General features: G+C 39.7%; 1 protein-coding gene across 3 annotated transcripts; it reads left to right on the top strand.

The window, feature by feature from the left end:
- Positions 1-1,038: 1,038 nt before the first annotated feature.
- LOC122987378 (upstream stimulatory factor 2) lies at positions 1,039-18,904 on the top strand. 3 transcript variants are annotated; one of them, XM_044359241.1, is made up of 11 exons: positions 1,039-1,400; positions 1,874-1,914; positions 2,176-2,282; positions 3,817-3,936; positions 4,648-4,801; positions 9,753-9,840; positions 13,053-13,091; positions 15,064-15,122; positions 15,488-15,582; positions 15,673-15,801; positions 16,753-18,904. In XM_044359241.1, exons 1-11 carry the CDS (start codon positions 1,366-1,368, stop codon positions 16,840-16,842), a joined length of 957 nt encoding a protein of 318 aa, XP_044215176.1. In that variant the 5' UTR covers positions 1,039-1,365; the 3' UTR covers positions 16,843-18,904. The 3 variants fall into 3 exon arrangements, with proteins under 3 accessions (XP_044215176.1, XP_044215177.1, XP_044215178.1); XM_044359242.1 differs by lacking the exon at positions 13,053-13,091 and having other exon boundaries at positions 1,041-1,400; XM_044359243.1 differs by lacking the exons at positions 1,039-1,400; positions 1,874-1,914; positions 2,176-2,282 and adding an exon at positions 3,507-3,683.
- Positions 18,905-24,143: the final 5,239 nt, after the last annotated feature.

The following is a 24,143-nucleotide window of genomic DNA, read 5'->3' as shown; positions in this document are numbered from 1 at the left end:
CTTTGATAAGTAGTTTTAAACTATAAGAAGAGGGTTTTGCTGCTGGGTTTGACAAACAACTCAAATGACATTCATAAAATGATAATTAAATAACCATAAATGATGTGAAATTTATAGGAGACATTGCATTTTGTAAGCCCTTCATTCTCTGGGGATCAATAATAAACATGTATCACAGACTACAAATGTTTCATAGCCTATAATGCTTGTTCATTTCTGAGCCAGATCATTATCCCTTTGTTACATTATAGATGCATTTTGCAACATTTATATTACTTTTAGGATACTAATGAAGTAAACAGTTTTTGTTTTTAATTTTAATTGGTCTTGTGTGACCATTTTTCACATTCTCTTAAAGAACAGGGTGACAATTTTTTAAGTCTGTCTTAAAACAAAACTCAGGTCCCATATGAACATTAAACAGGTTTCCCTCATTGTAATTATTCCTCTGTTCATACTGGCTTCATAAGATCCCCTCCAAATGCGCTTACAATGTGACAGTGGAAGATAATATGAGGCTTCTGCTGTCCAAATTAGTCGAATTAAGAGGATATCTTCAAGTCTTTTCCCTCTTTGTGTCTCAAAAGTGTTTTCCTGTTCAACAGTGGAAGGATAGTAACAATAAGAAGGAATTTAGCACTAGAATGACAGTAACTTTGAAAGATACCTACTTGATTTGACTTATTTGGAGGGCTGAAGCCTCATACGAGCATTTTTGCATATTTTTTGGAAGGAGGTCTGTGGATTTTGTTAATCAGTTACACTGAAAGCGCCTTAGGGATCTCTTAATGGTATGAACAGGAGTAAATACAGCAAGAAAAACATGTTTCAGTGTTCATTTGGGCACCTGACTATTATTTTAAGTCAGTCTTGAAACATTGTGAGGCTATCCTTTAAGCCACATTTTACTTCTATGCATCTGGGTCACATTAAAGATGCATTTTACAGCATTTATTTTACTGTTAAGATACAAACAGATGAGACTGTTTTTGTTTTTGATGTTAATTGGTCTGTTTATGACCGTTTTTGTCCTTCCAACATCCTCATATGGTGTTCAGCATCGCTGATATGAATTCAGCCAGTTATTATTCACAGTGTTTTGGTCATTGGTGGGGGGAACAGTTGAAAGTGTTGACTGTTATGTCGCCGCGCCGGTGTGTTGTAAATCCTCCAGCTCGACAGCTGATCGAGTAGAGTCACCTCGGATCACCCAGCGGCGGCAGCGGCCTCCATTTTAACTTCAACACCGAGCTGTACCTCACGTGTCCTGGGCTGTCTCTCTCACATGACCCGAGTGTTTGTTCCCGTGATCAGCACTTCCATCTCCGTCTGTGACACCGAATATCACTTTTTATTTTAACCCTGATGGATATGCTTGAACAGAGTCTGGACAGCGCAAGGTAACCGAGTCTGTCAAAATGGCTAGCTGACACAAGCTAGCTACGACATGCTATTCGGATAGCTAGTTTACAACGCTAACGAAAGGCCTGATCTAAAAAGACTTTTGTCAATACGAATTCAATATAAAGAAAGTAGATAAGTTAGCAAGAGAAGTGGACGACTTTGCTTAGCCGCATAGCTGCCTATTTGTATCTTATGCGACACGTCCAGCTGTGAAAAACATCACCATAATTAGCTAATAAGAGTATGCCAGCTAGGTTAGCTTAAGCTAGCTATTAAAACACAAACAACTGAGCTGTCAGCCTCTGTAGGTAACCCGAGGACAGTAGCACTGTGTGTTTTACGTTGTGAAGGGTAGGTCGATTGCCTTCTTGCACAAGTTTGCTAAAATAAAAGTTACGGGTCATTAATCACCTTGACTTTTTTATCCAGAATACTAACTAACTGAGTTATTTGTGCTTCTGGTCTGCAGCCAAGAAAAGCAAGAAGAAGAGGTCGTCCAGGCATCTGAAGGTAAGAGTTAATAAAATCTACCTTCCACTGACAACATCTGGCACTTGAACTTCAGTGGTGTTTATATTTTGTATGACAGCCAACAGCTGATGTCTGGTGGCTGTCATAGAAAATGTAAATTGCTTTAGCTGGCAAATAACAGGTTTAACAAAATGCAGCATGTACATGAAGCGGCTTATATTAAAGTCAGGGCTTGGTGGCTGTCTTCTATGAGTTTTCCTTTTCTCATAACTGGCTTTTCTTTCTTCTTTTGCCCCTGAGACGGAACAGGAGAAGAGCAGACAGCTGTTACAATCGCCAGTGTTCAGCAGGCTGCAGCATTTGGTGACCATAACATACAATACCAGTTCCGCACTGAGGGTGGGCAGGTAAGGAATTCATGGACGGATTTGTGACACACTATATATGATTATTGTTTTTTTACTACCAGTTTCAGAAAGATTCTTAAAGGACCAGTGTGTAGGATTTAGTGGCATCTAGCAGTGGCTGCGAAACTCACGAAAAACGTGAAAGGCCCTCTTTAGAGTTTGGTTTGTCCATTCTGGGCTACTGTAGAAACATGGCGGGCTCTGTAGATGAGGACCCACTACCCACTTAGATACAAAAGGCTCTTTCCAAGGTAACAAAAACACAGTTCTTATTTTCAGGTGATAATACACTAATTAAAACACATTTATGAATATTCCATTTCTGCCAAATCCCCTCCGCTAGATGCTACTAAATTCCACATACTGCACCTTTAAGTGCCCCTAATGGCATATGGGCCTAGAGGTTTAGGGTAAGATTACATCTATTCAGCACTTACAACAGAAAACCCTACACTCCAGAATTACTTTGGATGTGGGGTTGAATAAATGTCCAAGGGGTGTTTGTGCAGAGATATAATTAGCTAACTGACAGAGCTCCACATTACATATTGATAAATGTGGTAGGTAGGATTTGGTCACATGCATAGTGCAACGTGACATTGGGAGATAATCAGTAAACAACATTTCTCACCACATGTGTGTGTGTTCATTATTTGGAGTGCTAATCGAGATTTGGGCTTTGTCATATTCTGTTTTGCGTTGGTGCTGTCACCTCACAGTGAGAAAAAAACAGAATTCTTCTCACAAACAGTCCTTTCTGTGTAAGGTGTAAGGTCGTGTTATGTTACCATGTGTTTTCTCTGGATGCTTTGGCTCCCTCCCCTTTTCCAAAGACAAGTCAGGAGGATAACAGGCTCTAAATTGCCTGAAGGTATGATTGTGCGTTCATCTTTTTTCTGGTTCAATGATTGACTGGTGATTTTTGTCAAGATTGTCTCCTTTGCTTTCCATTAATGCAGTATTCACTCCAGCTGTGGTCAGCGACGGACAATGAGATGGTGATTTGGTGAAAAGTAGTGTGACATTCAAGTTGGTTTATCCTTATTTGGATGATTTACACTGGAGGGAATTAAGTCAGTGATCCATGTGGCTCATTTGGGGTAAACAGGGCTAGTGTGAGCGATCATGTGATTTCAGTCTGGTCTAGGATTGGCACGGGGCCGCTGTCACATGTCAGTCAGGAGGAGAGTCACATGATGTGGGGATACAAATACTGATTCTTGGAACAAACAAGCTCATTTTCTTGACTTGTTTTTAAAATCGAATCAGGGACATTCTGAAGCATAAGCATATTGTGTGGAATGGTTAAATCGGTGCACTGCTGAAATTAGGACTAGAGTGTCAGATACAAGGCTTGGCTGAACTGAAACATTAGATATGATAAACAAATCTACAAGTCAGGTAAGGTTTTGATTTGTGTGTGTGTGGTACAACCGGGATTGTAGAAACTTACATAAAAGTCGGTCGGTTGTTGTTGTTTTTCACTCATTCTCTCTTTTTTACTTGTGTGTGTGTGTCTCTCTCCACCATGCAGGTGACGTACCGTGTTGTTCAGGTGACTGACCAGCACCTCGAGGGAAGAGATGATGGGGGAGGAGCAGTGAGCGTCGTCTCTACAGCCGCCTTCACTGGGGCTCCTCAAGCTGTGGCTCAGGTACCATAATCTCCCCCTTTTTATTAATGAGAACCAACTGGTAGTATGGACTCACTGTTTTTAAAGGGTAACTGATGCTTCAGCCATGTCTTGAAATATTTTAGTATTTCCAACAGTATTTCCAGACACAGGCTGATGTTGCTCATGCCATAAAGCTCTAATATTGTCCAAACATTATTATAAACATGTGAAACAGACACACCATTGTACTTAGTGACATATTCCTTGATTGTGAGTAAAGCTGCGTGGGTAGTTAATTCCTTTCAGCTTGTCAAACTAGCAAAGCAGTATAAACAGTGAAGCATCTGCCTGAACATGACGTCTGCCTAGCACTTAGCTGCTTTCATAGATTGAAAATGCAGAGTTGTTTTAGAGTAAGGTACAGTAGCAATGTGCATAATAATCACAGCCAAATTCAAACTGTCCTTTTGGTCAAAAAACATGCAATTTCCTGGCAAGAGCACAGCAAATAGGTTTTCATTCGTATTATACTGATGGCTTTACTGACCTTGCTGTTATTTCTGCTAACAAGATCACTGCTGCTGCTTTTCCCCTCTCTTTATCCCAGCTGTCATCCTTTATCCTTGCTTGGGGGTCTAGAGGGGATACCAGTATTTAGTCTGACAGAGACTCAGGTGTGCTTTTACCTGCTGTGACTGCTCCATTGCTACTTGCTGAAGCTTTCCCCTGTCTGTCTCTTATCTGTCACAGGCTGTGATCCAAAACCCTTTCAATAATGGAGGAAGCCCAGCAGGAGAGGCGGTGGGAGGGGAGACGCGCTTCGCTTACTTCCCCGCGACCGCAGTGAGCGACGGGACTGTGTCTCTGCAGGCCGCCACAGACCCCACACTCACACAGGCAGGGGGTGAGTCAGTTCTCACACTTAATTTTGGTTGAAGCTTACCACAGTGCTACAGGGCAAATTCAGCCATTATTTTCTGTGACAAACAGGAGTGTATTGAGGAATACTGCACTGAGAGAACAACAACCCTCTTTTTTTTTTTTCAGTAGTTGCAACTGAACTGTGATCACAACATTCGCTGATGTGAAAGAAAGTAGACATTGAAGTTCAGACTTTCCCTAGAAATTTCCATAAATCCAGCGGTGCCTCAGAGGTTTTTTTAAGAGATGATGTAGATGCTTTATATTAAGATTTTGCTCACTTCTGAATAATGAAAGATTTTGTGTCATATACTCAACAACATATTTTTCTCAATATCAAAACGCCTCACTCAGTAATACGCCTGAAACATTTTCACTAATGTTAGACTATGCTTCCTATTACAGTGTGTAAATTATACAAGGCAAATATTATCAGAAGCCTAAATGAAATTAGCTACGCTGATCATATTTACTATTTACTTCATGTCACATGTCCTCCCACTCGACTTGTCTTCCTCTGAACCGCCATATGTTGTCGTCTGGCTGTCCTTGTCGTTTTTATGGTAGCGATCCAGAAGAGGTCCGTCAGGAAATGATTGGCTGAAGGTTTGCTGTCTTCTGCTTTCAGTGAGGGTGGTCAAGGTTTGGTTGACCTGGAGAGTAATGATGTAGGCTTCTGGCTCTGTTGTACACAACCAGCCTCTGCTTGGTCTGTATTACAGAGCCAGATCTAGATTGATCTAGCAGACACACTGTTGCAGATGGTTGGCAGTTAAAGGGGTAGATTGTCAGTGTTGCCTGATGATTTTAGAGGAGCAGAAACCCAGGTCTCTGAGGGTTTTTTGAGAGAAAGTGTCTGGACTGGAGCTGCTGCGGTATTGATTTTTTTCACAAATTAGCAAAGCTATTCAAACCTTTGTGGTAACTGCCATAAAAAATAATTTAGTTACACTTTAGCTACATACTCACAGACTTTCCTACCAGACTCGTGGAAACGGTCAAAAATTATTTTCTCTAGCAGTTAGCATTAATACGACTGCCTGTTTGTCTTTTTGAGCTTTTTATCATCTGTGACAGACATATTCCGTGTCTGCAGCAGAGACGTTGGAAGACGTTTTGGACTCGTTTTCACTCGTCATGAATATTTCCTCTGTGGCAGAAAAACACGTTACACAAGCCTTCAGAAATTCCTGCAGGTTAAACTGGACTAATGAAACACTTTTAGGGCTGACTGACTCTAACACGCTCACTATAAATAGACTTTAAGACACTTGCCAGCCTAGCAACATTAAGGCTACAAACAACCACCATTTTATGCCAGTAAGTTACTTTCTCCATTCAAAGAGAATATCTGATGTTGTGAACACGTAATTGTCAAGACTCTGAATGTAAAAGGACCCCACTTATTCAGATGTATTTCCAGGGAAAAAAAAAAAATCTTATAATTGGACCAATACGGTAAACTTTTCATATGCATTTACTCCTGTAGTGGTCTATTCTTCATAGCCTCTATAGTCTAAATGTCTATCTTTATTGCAGTGTTATTAAGAGGCTGACTTTGCAGCAGGAATATTGGTTGGCATTCGGCAGGCACATCATTCTTTAAAACAAGCCTGAGAGAATAACTTCTGTCCCATCACTTGACCTGCTCACTCAGCGGTGAAGCGGTGATAGGCTTGACTTTGCGGTGGGCGTGACATGATTGCATTACAGCGGTAACCGTGGCAGCTCTAGTCTGGACAGTGCTTATAGGCAGAAGTTGTATTTCATCACCTAGTGTTTCTGTTGGTGTCTGTGCTCTCTTTGCACAGGCATAAAAACTGAAATCCAAATGCAACATGTACCAGCAACTTAAGACCCAGGCTTACTGAACCAATAGTTCTGCCAAATTTGAAACTCAATCCGATCTGATGTTATATTTTACTTAATCCCTATAAAAGAAAGATATATGCTTGCTTCGGACATTCATCAAGGCTTTCTCTGCTATGATATAATACATTTATCTACACAGAATAAAGCAGTGGTGGCCACAAAACAAATGTAGTTTACAAGACCCAATAAAGCATTTCTCTCACTTCTTCAGTGGCAAGAACACGGCACATATTTCACACAACATGGCACTGTAGCATCTCATAGTTATCAGTGTATCCCACTGATACTAAGTTACACTAACTCGTGTAACTTTATTATTCGTCTTCATAAGACAAAGGCTTCTCCTTTCTTCTTTTCCATTTCAAGTACATCTCAGCTCCTTCAGGAAAATATGACACTGCACAGCTGCGTGTCTCCTTTAATATCATCCTCAGCCTGAAAAGGACATCAGACTTTGACAAACTAAATAAGCAAACTTCTTGCTATCATCACACCTAAACCACGCCCATAGCTGCCAGTAGTTCTAGGACGATTATTGGTCCGAACTACTGGTGGTTCAGCCACAAGCGCATAACTTGAAGCCTGACAAGATGGATTCTCGCGTACATTCTAGCCTAGAAAATTAAGTAACAGTTTAAAGTGTTACTTAATTGTACATTTAATAACTTTAAGTTAAAACTTTTGAGTTTAAACTGTTACAAAATGATGCTGGACTGAGCAAGGATGGCCCATTTGCTGAATAAAATTTCTCCGTCTTCCTGTCCTCGCTGGGAGCAGCTGAGACACAAGGAAGAGACGCGAGTGAGGGAAGTGAGGAGACACGTTAGCTAAATGAAAAGCACATATATATACCCCTCCTCTTCTTCTTCTTTGGTTTTACTGACAGACTACAAACCAATGTTAAAAGGTGCATGATTGAGGGGTGTGCAGCTCCAAACATAGAAAATCAATATGTGGCAGGCAATGTTGATATTGTGACGGGCTGCCACAAATAAATGAATGTATGGGGAAACCCTGGTTATAAACCACCTGCCTTACCTGTTACACAATATTAAGCTCATATTCGCTTTTTGCACGATGAACGAGGCTGGTAAACCCGGAACATCTCTCCCAGCAGAATGTTTCAGTTTAGTCATACTCTAATAACAATGTACAGGCACGAACATGGGTCACGCAAGGTCGAAATGAAGAAGTCTTCCCTGAATCTCTGGGGTTTTTGAAAAGCTCTGCTTTTGCGAGGTTTTGCTTTATTTCATCCATTACTGACCCATAGCTTGTCCGGCTAATGCACCACGTCTACACACTGTCTGCCTCTCTCTCAGCATTTCGTGCTGTACTTGCGTCACATGACACACATCCAAGGAAGTCAGATGTGCTTAATGACATCGAGCCATGCGAATTGACACACTTCAGTTATCACTTCTATGACGCACTGCAGGTGTCAAATTATGTGACTCGCAGTAGAAGAAAACCACAAAATTCTGCAGTGTTGGGTCCTCAGCTCCTTTGGTTTGGTGTAAATGTGTTAAGATAGATTGATGTGGGGAGAAGTGCTTCTGATGTGTGTTGAGCATCCTAAAACATTGAGAAAGGGGTATTGCGCAACATCATCTCCTGTAGCAGGTGGTCAAAAAACTCCAAATCCTTGGCCAACAGACCAGACTGACCCTGCTGATTTTATTAGAGAAGTATTGTTTTGTTTTTTCTTGGTGGGTGTTGTGACTGGCTGCCTAGTGATGCCACAGAAGGGGAAGAAGACCATGTGGTTTCTTTTATTGTGGGTAACAGCTCAAACAGGATCCGAAATTAACACCCTCCAAGCACTGTTTTGTTTGGCGAGTAAATCTCAGAAGACTCTCCACCGCACTTGACATCACAGCTCTCTGCTGAACAGTCACTGCTGCTAGTTACCGTTAATTAAATAGCTATTAATACCATATTTTAATGAAATGTACTGAAACGAATGTATATGTGACACAAAAAGGCATTTTATTATTTTGGACGGTTAAAAAATAGGCTTTGCTGGTGGATGTTTTCATTTACCAGTCCCCTTGGCAGGCGAGTAAAAAAAAAAAAAAAAGTTAATTTTGGACATGGAGCTCAAACCAGGGGCTTGCAGGAGGAAGTTGGCTGCTGTATATCAGCTCTGTGAGCCTGGGGTAGACGTGACACACTGGCCAAGGAGTGCACTGCAGGGTGTAGGTGGAGAGTGCTTTACAAGCTGCTATCACCTGTGAGGCGAGGGGTAGTAGTGCACGGGGCTCTGGCAATGAACCACATCCTGGCAAGACTCCAGAGGTGAGACGTGCTAGACCTTTCCGTGGGTTATCAGGAAGCCTCATCACTTTAGTTTTTATACTTTTAAACTGTATTTTTTTAACCAAATAATGCCCCCCACCCCCACCCCCTTTTTTAAAATGACTAATTCAATTAAAACTAATTTTCACAGTGCAGTCTCCCTGAGCATAGGTTTTTTTTTTAAAATAGGAAAAAACTACAAGCTATTTGGAATGAAAATTGTATTTTTATAATAAAATTTGATTCTTTTTTTGTTAAATACTAGAGCCCCTTCATGTGTTTTGGCTGTGTCAGTTACACGTCCTGTTACTGTTGTTACTCTGGATGGTTTTTATATGAAGGGACCTTAACACATAGTCTCTGTCTTTAAAATGGCAGTAAATGGTGTTGCTGACTTTTTTTTTTTTTCTTTTTTTTTTTAATTTTTATTTTATTTGTCTGGCCAGGCAAAGTTAGCCATCTGGCTGACCTGCAGGAACAGGATGAGGTGTTTATATCCTACAGACTTTGTTGCAGTGCCAAAGAGAACAGTGCCTGCATGCCTTACAGTGGAGCATGTGCATCTTTCTGTCAGAAATTATATTTTAGTTATTTGTGAATGTCATGAGGACTGGGAGAAAGAGAGTCTTGACTGTGAGGGCTTCCAGTGGTCTAATGTTGGATCAAATGGATTCGGTCACGAGTTTTTACACTAAATATCTTAATGTGGTGTATTTTTCATGCCGCGTTGTCCTTCTGACTGATGTCTCCCATGCCTTCCACAGGTCAGTTTTATGTGATGATGACCCCCCCTGATGTCATTCAGACAGGCACGCCACGAACCATCGCCCCACGCACACAGTCCTATCCTGCGTGAGTATCAACTCAATCAGTTGTTATTTGGAAGGAGACATTTGATTTTTGCAGTCTGAGGCACAGCTTTTTCTGAAAACAAACTAACTGCTGATCAGTTCTTGTAGAACACTTGTTATTCTCCATGTAAATGCCTCTTGAAATAGGCCGTTTGGTGATTGTAGCAGACAGGTTTGTGAATTGCTCAGTTGAAGTTTGAAAGTGAATTTCGGTTGTTGTGTAAAAGTGGAACAGATTGCTTTTTAATGTTCAGCGTTCAGAACCATTCACAGTTATTAATTAAATTTGGAGTTCTTCCAGTTGTACATTTTCATCGAGGTTTTAACTATTTAGAGCAACAATAACACGCATTTGAGTTTGGCAGTGTGGCTCTGCTCCTATGACGCTCCCCAACAAATCTGCACGAAGCTTGACTTCTTTTGAGGTCAAGAAACCCCAACTGTCAGAGCCCGAGATACACGACATCTCAGTGAACATCAGCTTATAATAAGTGAATAAAACGTGGTGAATTCACATAAGTCTAAATGCTAATGCAGGTGGAGGCCAGAGACATGGGAGACATGGAGGATGTGAATTTACATCCAAGCAAGATTGGATGTAATGTAATCTGTTAATATTGATCACCTCGACTACCACGAGGCTCAATTCATGCAACATGAAATGCTGCTGTAGTTGTTGTTCTCTTTAACTTTTACTGCAGACTGTGTTTCTGGCTAGGGAGTCTTCCTCATTAATCTTCTGAATTTGCTGTGAAGGTTGATTTTTATATCAACGATCTCCATCACATCCTGTTTGGCCTGTTTTCTCCTTCTCCAAAATCTTCTTATGTTGTTTATCTCTAAAACTCACCACATGCATCATTATAATCATGCATCAAAAGGGATCTATCTCAGACTCTCTCCAACTGTTAGCCACATGCTGGTGATTGCTGTTATTAAGATAATCAGCAGGCTCACCTGAGCAAAGACAAACTGACTTATGGTTTTAATTGCATGATACCAGCCTGGTTCTGGCTCACTAAGGATATTTATTCAGAGAAGGAATTCCGACATGTTTTATTTTCGATTCAGCCTACACTTTTTCTGCCAGAAACACATTAACAAATGAGCCATATTGCTGTTGGATGCAAGGTTTTTTAATGTCAAGCAGCTAAGATTTCTTCATGTTAGGGAAAAAGCCAAAGCACAGCCATTTGCTTGTGTGGTCACCCAAAATGAGCACATGACCCATTGTCAAATTGAGTTAGCACTGACCTAAGTGAATATTCCTCCATTTTCCAGCAGGCTTACACTTAACCTTTAACTCGTGAAACTGACTGCATCAAAGTCATTTAACTACTGCTTCAATATGCAGTGACTACTTGGGGTGTAACAGTACACAAAATTCACAGTTTGGTATGTTACCTTGGTTTTGGGGTCAGTACGATTTCGGCACAACAGAAAAAAAAGAATAGTAGAAAATAACATTTTGCTTTTTCATTTTGAAAAATGTAAACATCCAACAATGGCTCATTGGCCAAAACTATTACAGAAACAGTTTAGTTTTGCTGCAGTGGAAAAGGAAAACAACCCTTGTGTTTCCTGCTAGGAGGAGGACACCTGCTGACAGCTGTTTTGTGCTGATTTATGGTCTAACTGTATATAAAGTGGTTCAAACAAGCTCCACCTCCTGCAGCTTCAACAGTAACATGCTGCTTACACACTGATGTCTCAGTATTAATAATCTAATGATGTCATATATATATATATATATATATATATATATATATATATATATATATATATATATATATATATATATATATATATATAATATATGGAAAATTTTAAAGCTATGTTAAAAGTCCATGTAACTGAGAACTGAAACTACCTTAATTGAGCTGGATTTAGTATCTTCCTTTTGTGTTTGATGTATATATTTCCTAACTGTTGTGCTGTCTTGGCCAGGTCTCCCTTGGAAAAGAGATTTCAATCTCAAGGGACTTCCTGGTTAAATAAAGGTTAAATAAAGGTTAAATAAAAAAATATCAGTCAGAGGGACCAAACCACTACTTTTACTTTAATACGTTTTAACTACATTTTTCTCTCTCAGAACTGGTGCTGTCTGACCACGTCAGAAATCAAATGTGTTTATTGTTGTTCTGAATGACTTCACTCAAAGGCAGCATGAAAAGCCGACCGCCACAGAGAGGGGAGGGGGACGGGGAGAAGTGGTATCGTTTCACTGCAGAGATAACGAAGTGTACGTTAATAGTAGTGTTGCACTTGGTCAGTGTTATGGGTCTCTTGTTTGTCATTCTGACAGCAGTGATGCTATAGGGTAACTAGGCTATCTTGGCTAAACTGGCTAGCATAGGCTACATACAGTACATGAGCATGCTACAGCTAAGTGGTGCGCTGCCGAAATGTTACAGGTGGAACTCGCACCCTAGAATTATTATTCTGCACGTCGGACCAAGTGGATTATCAAACTATTTTGACAGTAATTGTTCGGGTTATGAAGCGTATTCTTCGTACAACTGCATGCACCAAACCGTAACGTCCATACCATGATGGTTCAGGATGAACACTTACTCACCCTCAGTGACTACCAGTTGTTGTTTTACACAAAGACACAATACATTGATGCCAGTTGTTGTAGAGAGCACATAACTTCCCGTTTACCTCCGTTTAACCAAAAAGCACAAATTACATTGCATCCTGTTTCGCGGCTGCTGGCTGAAGTGGTCTCGCTCAATAGTGGACCAATTTCAAAAATTGTTGTCCCCATTAGACACTTAGACCCAAAATGATGGGAAAATAGGGCCTAGGTTGAAAAATACTTTAGTTTCCCTTTAAGCTCCTTTGTTGTGGGCAGCATTATGGGGAGCTCTAGATCTGCCCTAAATTTGGCAGCAGCTCTGCTGCTGTTTTTTCAGTGTTGCTTGATGTTCACAGCCTATAACAGACTGCTTTCCAGTCAAAAGTAAAGAATAAGCTTTGTTGCTGTGTATGTCTGCATTTCTGCGTCTTGAAATGTGGAGTGAAATGTTTTTTCATCTTTCAGAATGCCTGTCTGCAATATGTTTGTTTCTCTTTATCTCTTCTTGCATGAATTATGTATGATTTGTGACATAAACCTCATAGTTATATTTAAGTGTAATGAACAGTGACATTATGGTTGACGTGTGAGTAAAATGAATGAAAACTTCCAACCCTATCTGCCGTTCGCAGAGATGAAAACGAGGTGCTGCAACATGAAGGTTTAAACTGGTGAGGACAGCTTCCACATTTCTCCTACACTCCTTTTGCAGCAAATGAACTAATCAAATTAGATCACAAGAAGGGAGAAGAAGCACACAAACCTCTGCCCTCCTCTCCTCTCCACCCCTCCCTTCCCACAAGTCCCCGGTGATTCTCCTTGCTCTTGATGTGTGAGACACAGATGTAGCGTTTCTTCAGTGCTGACCCCGATCCATTGTTGTTAGTTGTGCTTGTGGCAACCATATTTTTCCATTAGGACTTAGAAATTAGGTCATTGTTCTCCATCTGGAAACAAATGGCTCTCTCCACACTTTTATTTTATCATATTCAAAGTGTGTTTATTTGTTTTTATGTTTCCTTTTAGTCTATTTTTTAATAAGTTAGTGGTAAAGCTATTTGGACATTATTTGATGATCTTGTAAAAGTTTCATAATTTGTTTATGACAGGGATATTGGGGCAAGTCAAATTAATGAAAACCATGCGATGTTAGTTTGACAGTATCTCTTGTACATAAGTGTTTAATGATCACTAAAACTCAACATTGTTCATAACACCCATTGACAGAAGCTGCAGCTCCTTGTATTTCAATGAACATTTATTTTTTTTCTAAATATAGATGAATTTGACTCATCGTCCAGGCCTTGGCTCTGTATAATACTGAAGCCTAATGATAGGGGAGGGCAGACGATGTGAAAATCACATTTCTCTTTCAAGGATCAATACAGGACCATACAAACTTAGTTATGCTTCAAGTTGTACAGATAAATCGCCTCGACATTGGGGTTTTGCTCCACTAATTTTCTGGATTTCTATGGGAAAATAACTCTCAGGGGCCTTTAGATGATATGTGCCTCTATAAGTTGTGAAAAGAGGGGTGGGGGGGGGGTGTTAAAAGACATTCCTCTAGGACTGTACATTTACGTATTCATACAGTCATCCACATTTTTTTTTCCCCACTCTGCCTAAGAGTACTGCTGAATCCATTATACAGCTGAAATCCCATTAAGATGCGTTGAGATACAAGAGAGACTGCAGTTTGGCTTGGCTGACTATCTCCAACGAAGATATCAGCAGTGGAGTTATGTTGATGGGTCACAAATTTAGCGCCGTAGAATAAAGATGTGTCACAGAGGGACAGACGAGGAAAGAGAATGACTTTACATGACATGAATAAGCTAAAATGATCCAGTGGACATTTGTTAAATTAATTTAAAACCTAAAGGTTTCACAACAACATTTTGTTTAGCAATGACGTTATTTTCAACAGTGTCTATTTATTGCATGGATGTTGATTCTTTTTAAATAGGGTGAGTGAAGGATTAATTGTCTATTTCTTTAGGAACCATTAGAAAACATGGTTGAGATATAGGCCATGTAATATTTAGATGGGAGTGTGTTACTGGCCTGTTCCTGCTGTAGTGGGTGGTTGGATAAGTCTCCCTGTCACGTCTGAGGGACTTAATTAACAGAATACCTAAGGGAAGACAAAGAGACAAGAGACAGTTGTGTCATTAGCCGTACGCCCAGACTCCAATAGACAGCATCTGGTTTTCTACAGTGTTGTAATTTTACAGCATAATAAAACAGTGAGCTCCCTCTGGGCCACACCTGGGAAGAGGACAGCCAGGAAGAATAAGAAGGTTGTATGGGTCTTGGTATTCCAGTCAAAGCATGCCAGCTCCAGGCCATCAGAGGTGTCAGGACTGCATATGTGGCCTCATATGGCTGTGCATTCATCATTTCTACCAAAGGCACTACGCAGCTTGAGAGGCTCCTTTTTCTATAGCACTTTGGTGGAGGCATGGGCTGTTATTATAAAAAAAAAAGGCATGAATTTAAAGATAACAGTGAAGAAGACTTTTAATTGGCACAGGATTAGGTGAATTCAGGGGATTGGATTGGATTTGTGCCCGATTGTATGGTAGTCAGAGATGGGAGATATAGCGCATGAAAAGTGTTTTATTTTCTGTCTTTCTGCAGGAAAATGGATGGACCCCGAACACCGAGGGATGAAAGGAGAAGAGCGCAACATAATGAAGGTGGGTAATTAGCTATGATTGTGGCTTTTGATTTCATCAGACAGTGTGACAATGCAGCGCGGTGCCTAAATAGAGTATTTTTTTTGTTGAAAGAAAAATCACCAAGCCCTGTCAAAATACTCTGTTAATAGATAACGTATGTTTTCAAATTGGCCACTAGAGGTTGTTGTTGAGCTGTCAAAGTCTGGCAGTGTTTGGTAGCTGCAGCCACTGAGCTGATAAGGTTGAAGAAAATTTATCTGGTTTTTCAAACTAAAAATCACCCCTCATGCCCATCCAATCATGTTGCTAGCATGCTCACATTGATATATGTACTGTATATATTATATTTTTTGACCTGTTGGTATTTCATGACATTCCATCAGTTGAGAGGCGGCGAAGAGACAAAATCAACAACTGGATTGTGACCCTCTCCAAGATCATCCCAGACTGCAATATGGACAGCACCAAGACTGGAGCAGTAAGCAATCTTACTCAACTCTGCACTGCTGATAATCTTTTTACTGTTTTTTTTTAAATCATCTCCTTCCAACTGTGTGTCTCCTTCTAGAGCAAAGGAGGCATCCTGTCCAAAGCTTGCGACTACATCCGTGAGCTCAGGCAAAGCAACCAGCGACTGCAGGAGAGTCTGAAGGAAGTGGAGAGGATACAAGTGGACAACGAGTTGTGCAGGCAGCAGGTATGAATATCTGCAAGCTTTTGAATATTTGCAGGCTAGGTCTTTGCTCTAGCCTGCAAATATTTTGGGTATTTTTATCAATTGGCACTAAGTGAAGTTTCCAGGGCTGGCATAATGGGTAAAGAAGGTATATGAATGTTAATGTCAGAGTCTTCCTTTCAGGTGGTTGGGTGTAGGAGATACATAAACTCACATATAATAAGGCAGCCATAGTGGGTTGCATATGTGACTGCGAAGATTGCCACCGCATTCAATAGATCACTTTAGAGTGCACTGCAACATCCTTTCACTTAAATCTCAGAAGCATGAAATCCACCTAGCTCCATATGCATCTTCATTTCTCCAAAACAAACCCTTTGAGATTGCAGCCTGTGTAGCTGATCATCACAGCCTGACAAAGAGGATCAAAGAGTTTGCACTCATATAACGAGAAGTGTTACCTGAAATCATCGCTTTGAGAGACTGTGGGAATAAGATACACAGGGGTTGTGTGAGAACTAACTGCATGCTAATGCACTCAAAGTATTGTGAAATCTTGGTGCTCTGAGGCTGCCACGTCGCTCCATTGAATCCCAGGCCTGCAAGGCACTCAGCAATATATTCTTATTCTGATGCTCAAAGCTCAATATGCTTTCCTCAATCCCTCAGTGGGGAGGTATTGAATTCGGGATTCACCCAAGGGAAATGTAGCGGAGATGACATACCTCAAGATTTGATAATCCAGTTGGTTGTGGACAGGGGGTGTCTTTTGAAAAGGGCTGCATACAGTATTCTTTAATCCCAGGGATTGCATAGCCCTGTGTGTACATTACATTCAGCCAGCACTCCCGGTCTTCAAACGAAAAAGTTTGGTCTGTAAACCTGGATCTATATTTAGCTGTCATGGGGATGAAGATGTTGGTAATGAGATTTATAATGAGATTTTTTTTTTTTCTGTTCTTTGTTCTTAAGATTGAGGAGCTGAAGAATGAGAATGCTTTGCTCCGAGCGCAACTCCAGCAGCATGGCATTGAGATGGTTGGAGAGACACCACCGCAGTGAAAGAGACATAAAGAACAGGGAGGAGCAACACCACTCAGACACATAACTGACACCGTGGAAAAGAAGGCGAGATGAAGGACTTGTGAAGAATCACTTTCTTTTTACTGAATTCCCTGGATTCCCAGGTCGTGAACCCTTCGCTGGCCAATTGTGGCTGTACTTGACTGTTCCAATCCTATTGAGATAACCACCCGATACAACTTGGTAGAAATGTGCTCCAAGAAAATATGCCATGAGAGAGAACCTCTGCTGAACTCCTCCCTTGTTTTGTATTTATGTAGCCTCACTCATGGACTATGATGTTTGTCATTTAATTTTGTTCCCTGTCAGTGTATGTTTTCCCCTTGATTATTAATTTTGATTTAGTTCATGCTTTATTCTGTTTGTGTTTTTGAGTTCGGTATTAATATGTTGTTTTTAGCTGCTTTAATTTATTAGTCTGCTTGCTGACAGAAGCCTTGATGGAGAGCAGTTACATTGAATCTCACATACCCCAGAGAAGCAGATTGAATTTTAAGTGAGAAAACATCAAAGTGTGCAAAAACATTATGATTCTACAGGCAGAAATAATGTGACACACATAGCTTACCTAGATCCAAAGACAAACAAGGAGCTGTGCTGGCCTTTGGTTCTGGATGATTTATGTAAATATGACTTCTCATGTTTTAATTCAGATGTTACAGATTGTTAGAGCAGTTTATCCCAGGAGTAAACAATCAATAACTCATTAACTCTACGCTGGCCCTTTGTCATAATAATTACTATGAAGTGTGTGCAATAGTTAAGCTTGATTTGGGAAAAAAAAAAAAAAAAAGTGGTATACTTGAATTGTTGGGCATTTGCTTAACCAGGAAAATAACTCAAAAAGTCAACAAAATCACTTTTAACTGTTCAGTTATTCAATAACAAAATGAAATGTGGAGCATGTAGACTATTGACAAGCCCAGTGCGTATGATTCTGGACTGGAGAGGAGTGCGGTGCAAATTCCAACTTTTGCCAAACTATATATATATATATATATATACATATATATAGGTACTATGGGTTTTTATTTTCATCTTTTGTTCATATGTGATTTACCGGTGTCTTATGTGTAAGAATAATCCCCACGTTTCATTTCAAGCTGTATGCTCTATTTTGGTATTGCAACACTTCAAATGGAGCTCAACGCACAAGGGGGGGAAGGCACCCTGGAGAGCGGCACTCAAAGACTCTCAGCTCACTGTGGAAAAAGGAGTACACAGTAATTCTGTGTTGCACTTCTTAATCGAGCACAACTCGTTCTCCATGAAAAGACGGAATAGTTGGAAAATGGGAAACTTGGAAATGATCTCACATATGTCTCCACCCACTCAGGCGAACAAACAGTAAACAGTAATTGGTTGTACAAACAGCAAAAGCCAATATTAACATTGTTGATGATTTTGTGAATGAATATACATGAAGTATTTTTGTTCTGCTCTGGGCGATGAGAGTGCAAGTGGAAGAAAGACATCAAGCTTCGGAGCTACTTATTCGAGCACGATTGCTTCTCCCTGTGTCAACAGCTCAGGATCCAGCAAAGCAAAACCAACACTCAGACCCCTGGCAAAATCAGGCAGACTATCACATTTTAATATCTGAGACTCTGTAAGTTAACAGCTTGTGCTTTGGAAGTGCTCTTCTGCTACTACTGCTAGATTCAAACCTGATATGGATACTGCAAGTGTCTGATCTATCAAAAGAGGCTCCTAGCCAAAGTTGAGTGATAGATGTTTTGCTGTAGAAATTTTTTTTTTTTTTTTTTTTTTTTTTTTTTTTTTTTTACAACTCAGTAAGAGGAGAGCAGAGAATGTGAAGACATGAATAATGCTTTGGAAAATGGATGTTCACAAATGAAAGGTCATTGGTGGCTAATTCTTTTTTTTTTTTTGTCGCATTTCTTTTTTGAAATGGCAAAAGGAAGAAAAAAAAGACTCCTTTTTCTCTCTGTAGCAGCCTCACTGTTCTCAGGTTAGATTGTAAGACATCTTTTCTAAGGAAAATGGTGGAAAATAAAATTTCACTAGCTAATAGCCTTAATAGACTTGGTTGTGGCTCATTGTCCTTCCCCAGGTCTTGGACATCTACAGAAATCAATGTTTTACTACTTCTACTGAGGAAGTGATGTTTCAGTCCTGCATGTGTATATGAGTGTCTGTTAGTCAGCAGGATATCTGAAAAACTGTTATATTGAGTGAATTTTTTTGTCATTACATTTTAGGTCACAACTCCTGTACTGTGGGATATAAAAACACATTTTTATTTTGCTGAATTCCACGGTTTTAGATAAATCTCAGTAGGCCACGCCCATTTCTGCCTAAATTTATTGTCGCCCATTTGGAATCTCTCACTTCATTTAGTCTTTGTCAAGTTTTCTACGTAAGATAATGAGTCTAGAAATTCCCAATAAAACACCCAAAAGTTCTTACAGGTTTGGCCTATTTGACATCGATTACCACAATTTGTACGAACATTGTGTAATTGGGACCAAAAATTTACAGAGCAGGTTCACACATTTAGTGGGATTCTGAAAAAAAATTATGGTGATGTCACCTGTAGATGGCTCTACAGCAACATGATAAATCTAAATGGCCACATTTCAGTGGTCCTTAGTTTAATTCAACTGAAAATTCGCACTATTCACTCTTGTAATATTCCTGAAGAGGTATGTCAGTATTCTCTAAAAATCTCGGGTTTAGGTATTCTTAAACAAACACAGGCACTCAGCATGGTTGCTTATCACTATGTATTTTAGTGTAGAATCTAATCATATGCAGACTAAACTATTCTTATACATTGCTGTTACTAAAATAACAAATTTGAAGGATTGTGCATCCTAGGAAAAGTACCTGTGTGTTCTCTAGATCATAAAAATCGATTGATCAACAGACTAGTAAAATTGAAACCAGTAAGTAGTTAAAACACACGGAGGGCACCTTGGGTGAGAAAGATCAATGGTGGATAAGAAGCGCATCTAAGCCCTCAGTGAGATTGAGTTTGACATCACAGGTCTAAGGCATTTAAGCATGATTATTAAAGAAGGTGCAGGCGTGATTTGGATGATCTTAAACTGCAGAATGGGATGCAGTACACGTCCAAACAGTAAGACTATTTATAACTTAAAGACTCATTATCTATGAGTACTCATTAGACTGACACTGTGTGTTAAATTTGCCTCGGTTTTGTCTCGTGACCTGCTTGTCAGCTGCCATTCTAACACACAGCTAGTCAGGCAGGCGTCTGTGTGTCCCTGTCTTTGTTTGAAGTGGCTGATCTCTGAACCTAAGTTCCTCTCTGATTGGAACAAATGTACTCTCTGTCTGTCTGTCTGCCTCTTTCACCTCAAACCTGTAAAAGCTCTCTGAAGAGAACCATGCAGATTTTAAATGAAGTCACTTTGGAAAGGAAATCTAAACGACATACAGGCATATTCTCCCAGCAAATGTAATATGAAGCATGTATTGGAGAATGCCACTTCACCTCTCAGTGGAGATAATTCACTTACAATTAATTGATGAATTAATTGAAAGAGGAACGTGTCTCCGCTTTGAGCAGTAAATTGTTATTGCTGAAATTATATTTAATGGGTTTGAAACTCTGGTTTATGTCTTGTCAGTACTGGTCTGTTTCCACATTTGCCTGGAGGGGGTGGACAAAGCCACCTGCAGTAAAATCCTTCATGTGAATTGGAAAAGTCCTGTTTTAATTTTTGTGTTTAGGCACGTTCACCAAAGGCAGCACACGGCTGACTGATTTTCATTGAATTCATGCTGGCCAACAAATTCTGCTGGAAAGCCACAGTTTCATGTCCTGCAGGCTTGTCTTACCTTTGTGCTTTCTGAGCTATAGGAGCGCCCTGTCAGGAGCGTATATTGTCCACTGCCTCAGCCTGTTTCGCAGTCCTTCTCTCTCTCAGAGGTTGTTATTTGTTGAGAATGTCTGACAGAAAGATTCTTATTCCATCTGACATACATAATGCTTCTCATACCTGTGCACCACACTGACTCTCATCTTTCCTGGGCCTACATTAATAACTACACAGCACCTGTCTTGGTTATAATAGTAGTATCAGCACAAAGGTATGTATTCTGCTGCTGTCAGGAAAAAGGGGATAGAAATGATCTAAAATGGTCTCTGCAGTATCAGGCACTGATCAGACTGACAGGAAGATCTATTTTGCAAATGCTGAAAGACCTCTTTGACTCAACCTTAAAGCTCTGGGGCTCACAGATTGGATTGCACCTACAAATAAGAAGAAACAGCCGGGAATGTACTGTCTAAAACGAATGTTTAATATAATATTGCATGGGATAAACACTGAAAATGTTTCCGATCATTATTGTATATTTATTTAAAGGCTTCCTGACAACAAAAAGGAACGTCAGACAACTCACAGTTCAGAATCAGTTCAGTTATGTTCTCTGAAATGGTTTTTTGAATATAATTTATTCATTTAGCTCATGTAATTCATTCAGTAAAGCCTGGTAGTACACAGAATGCTTTATGCCCTGTACAACTATCAGTTTAACACTGCACCACAGTCAAAAACAGGTTATGACAATATAGCACAATCATTTAACTACCTTTTAAGCAGTAAAAGCATCATGCAAAGCATCTAAAATCAAATGAAAAAACACTGATCTAGGAGAGCCTTGGCCTCTGATTCTACAGTATCATAGGCACTGATCAAACTTATCCTCAAGTAAGAATAATATTGCAGGGGATAAACAATGAAAATGTCCTGTGCCTGATATCGCTATTTCCAATCATTGTATGTTTTTCAAGATTTTCTGACCACAACAAGGAATGTCAGACATATGACAGTTCAGATTTGGATGCATTTAATTCACTCAATGGGGCTTATTCAGTACATTAAATGGTTGAAACCTTTTACAACAACCAGCTTACAGTAAACAACTGATTTAGCACTTTTTTCAAGCAGCTAAAATCAGATTGTGAAACACTCTGATTCAGATTGTGAAACACTCTGATTTTAGTAACTAAATTTACATTTATCATAAAAAGACATTTATGTGTGAAGCCTGTCAGCAGATTTAGGCGATTGCAACATTTAGTGCACCACCCTATTACAAAAAAGTTAAGATCTTGTTAATAATTGTATAAAAATCTCTAAGAGGCTTTTTTTTCTTCCAATTTTTGTCTTTTTTTTTTTTTTCAAAGAAATCCAATTTTGTTGTGGGACATGTGTCCCATAGTGTTACAGCCAAAAACATTTAAGTTGTCTTTCAACTAATATTTTACCTAGTAATAATTTTGTATTGTATTTGTATTTGATTGTCTTGTTTCTGTTTTCTTGCCCGTCTTTATTGTAGAGCACTTTCAGCTACATTCTTCTTATAAAGGGTGCTATATAAATATAATTTAATCTACTTCATATTATTTTAGCCTTATTCTTGCATATAATAAAGGCTGACACTGATCAATTATACTTTGGAAGTTCCACTGACATACTGTAACATGCCTGTCATTCCTCACAAGCTGGGGAATTCCTCTCCTCGGTCACCATTCACAAAGTGCAGCAACCCATTAACCTGAGCTCCACACTGCCCCCTCAGTCTGAAGAGTGACATTGGTTTTGTCAAAAGTTGTCAGGAGCAGCACATGGTCAGAGACCATGACTATGAGACATTCTCATATTTATTTACAGATTGACATGTTCATGAATGTACCAACACTGGTTCTTCTGTAGCCCAGTTTGCAGGACAGATGTAAACACCTCGGGCGACAGTCTGTGTTGCCAGACAAGACTGTAGAAGACAAGCTGACATAGATGTCAAGTTTCATGTGTGTAGTAATGTTTTGCAGCTCCATATAAAGGTTGTAGGGACAGAGAGGAGGAGGGAAAAGGGGGTGAGAAATGGCCAGAGAAGAGGACGATGATGAAACAGTGACAGACAGGGACAATGCCCTTGACCAGGGGAAAAAGGTAGAGTGGCGCCTGCTGAAGTGAGTCTGCCCGCCGTGCTGGTGCCTAGCTTTGTTTGGCCAGAAGATTCCTACTGATAGTCTCGGTGGCTGTTTAGAGACACGTATACTCAGGAAAACACAGACCCAAACACGCATGATTGGAATACCCAGATCTATACGCTTTCTACTTTTTTCTTTTTAACTCTTTTTTTATGTCATCTTCTTTATTTCTTACCCTCACACACTCACAGAGATTCTGTATATAGCCTAATATATTTGTCTTTGCAGAGTCAATCAGTGTCATATTCAGATTTCTCATGAGATGAGTCATACTCAGTGAAACATGGCAAACAAAATGACATGTGTTCATCATGAGTGGACATGGCGTGCTGGTTCCAATACTCTTAGTCATACACACAGATAAGCACACACTTAAAAATGCATAAATAAAAGATAACATAACGTTCCTGCTTCGTATTAGAAAAATATGGGTAGATTCCAACAGATGTGGTGCCATTCATGGTTGTATTTATTGACACTGACGTTGTGGTCACCCAAAGCAAGCACATGGGCCAGCAGGGTTATCAGTGAACGAGACAGACTGACGCAGGGGTCCCGCGACATGTTGTTTCACTAATTGAGTCAGCGCAGGCAATTTGGAAAGACGTTGAAGGTGTAATGAGAATTCAAATGGCCTCTGATTTTATCAGAGTGCACAGCCCAGTTTATCAGTTTATACCTTTTGTACTATTTTGCTTTTTTTGTTATTTCATTCCCACCATTGTTGATTTTTGTATTCATTCACAGCCTGATGTTTTAGAGTAGTTTTTTTTTTAAACACAGGTTAATTAAACTTAAAGGTGTCACTATTTTGGTGATAAGGTGAAAAATAATCCTACATTTTTAGAGTTGTGATTTTTCCAGGCAGTTTTTAAAAATTTGGTTCATTATGATGTCATCGTCATTAAATCCACACTGTTGTCTTTTCACACTGTTGAAAATATTTATGAATCTATCAACAACTAATCTGTGCTTCTTCTTGTCATGGACATTAAGTCATGATATGTTTTGTTGCAGGGTAAATCTCCTGGAGCAATGCAACTCTTTGCCATCCACACATACAGTAATAAACCTCATCAGATTACATTATATTCATCTATAACTGCTGCTTATTGAGACACCTTGACTCTCAAATAGGGGTTTTTAATCCTGGCTACTCTTCCGCTGCTCAAAAGGATTTAATTTGGTTCAACTGCAGGTTCCTGTGTATTATGCAAAAACTGAATGTGTTGAAAATGAGGGGCTAATTATTCCATTTGAGAGGTTGTAATTACATCCTTTAGACTCAGCA

Source organism: Thunnus albacares, chromosome 8 (genome assembly GCF_914725855.1).
Source record: "Thunnus albacares chromosome 8, fThuAlb1.1, whole genome shotgun sequence".
In the NCBI taxonomy this organism is placed as follows: Eukaryota; Metazoa; Chordata; class Actinopteri; order Scombriformes; family Scombridae; genus Thunnus; species Thunnus albacares.
The sequence above is the reverse complement of the archived record's forward strand: the minus strand, read 5'-3'. Positions and strand labels throughout refer to the sequence as shown.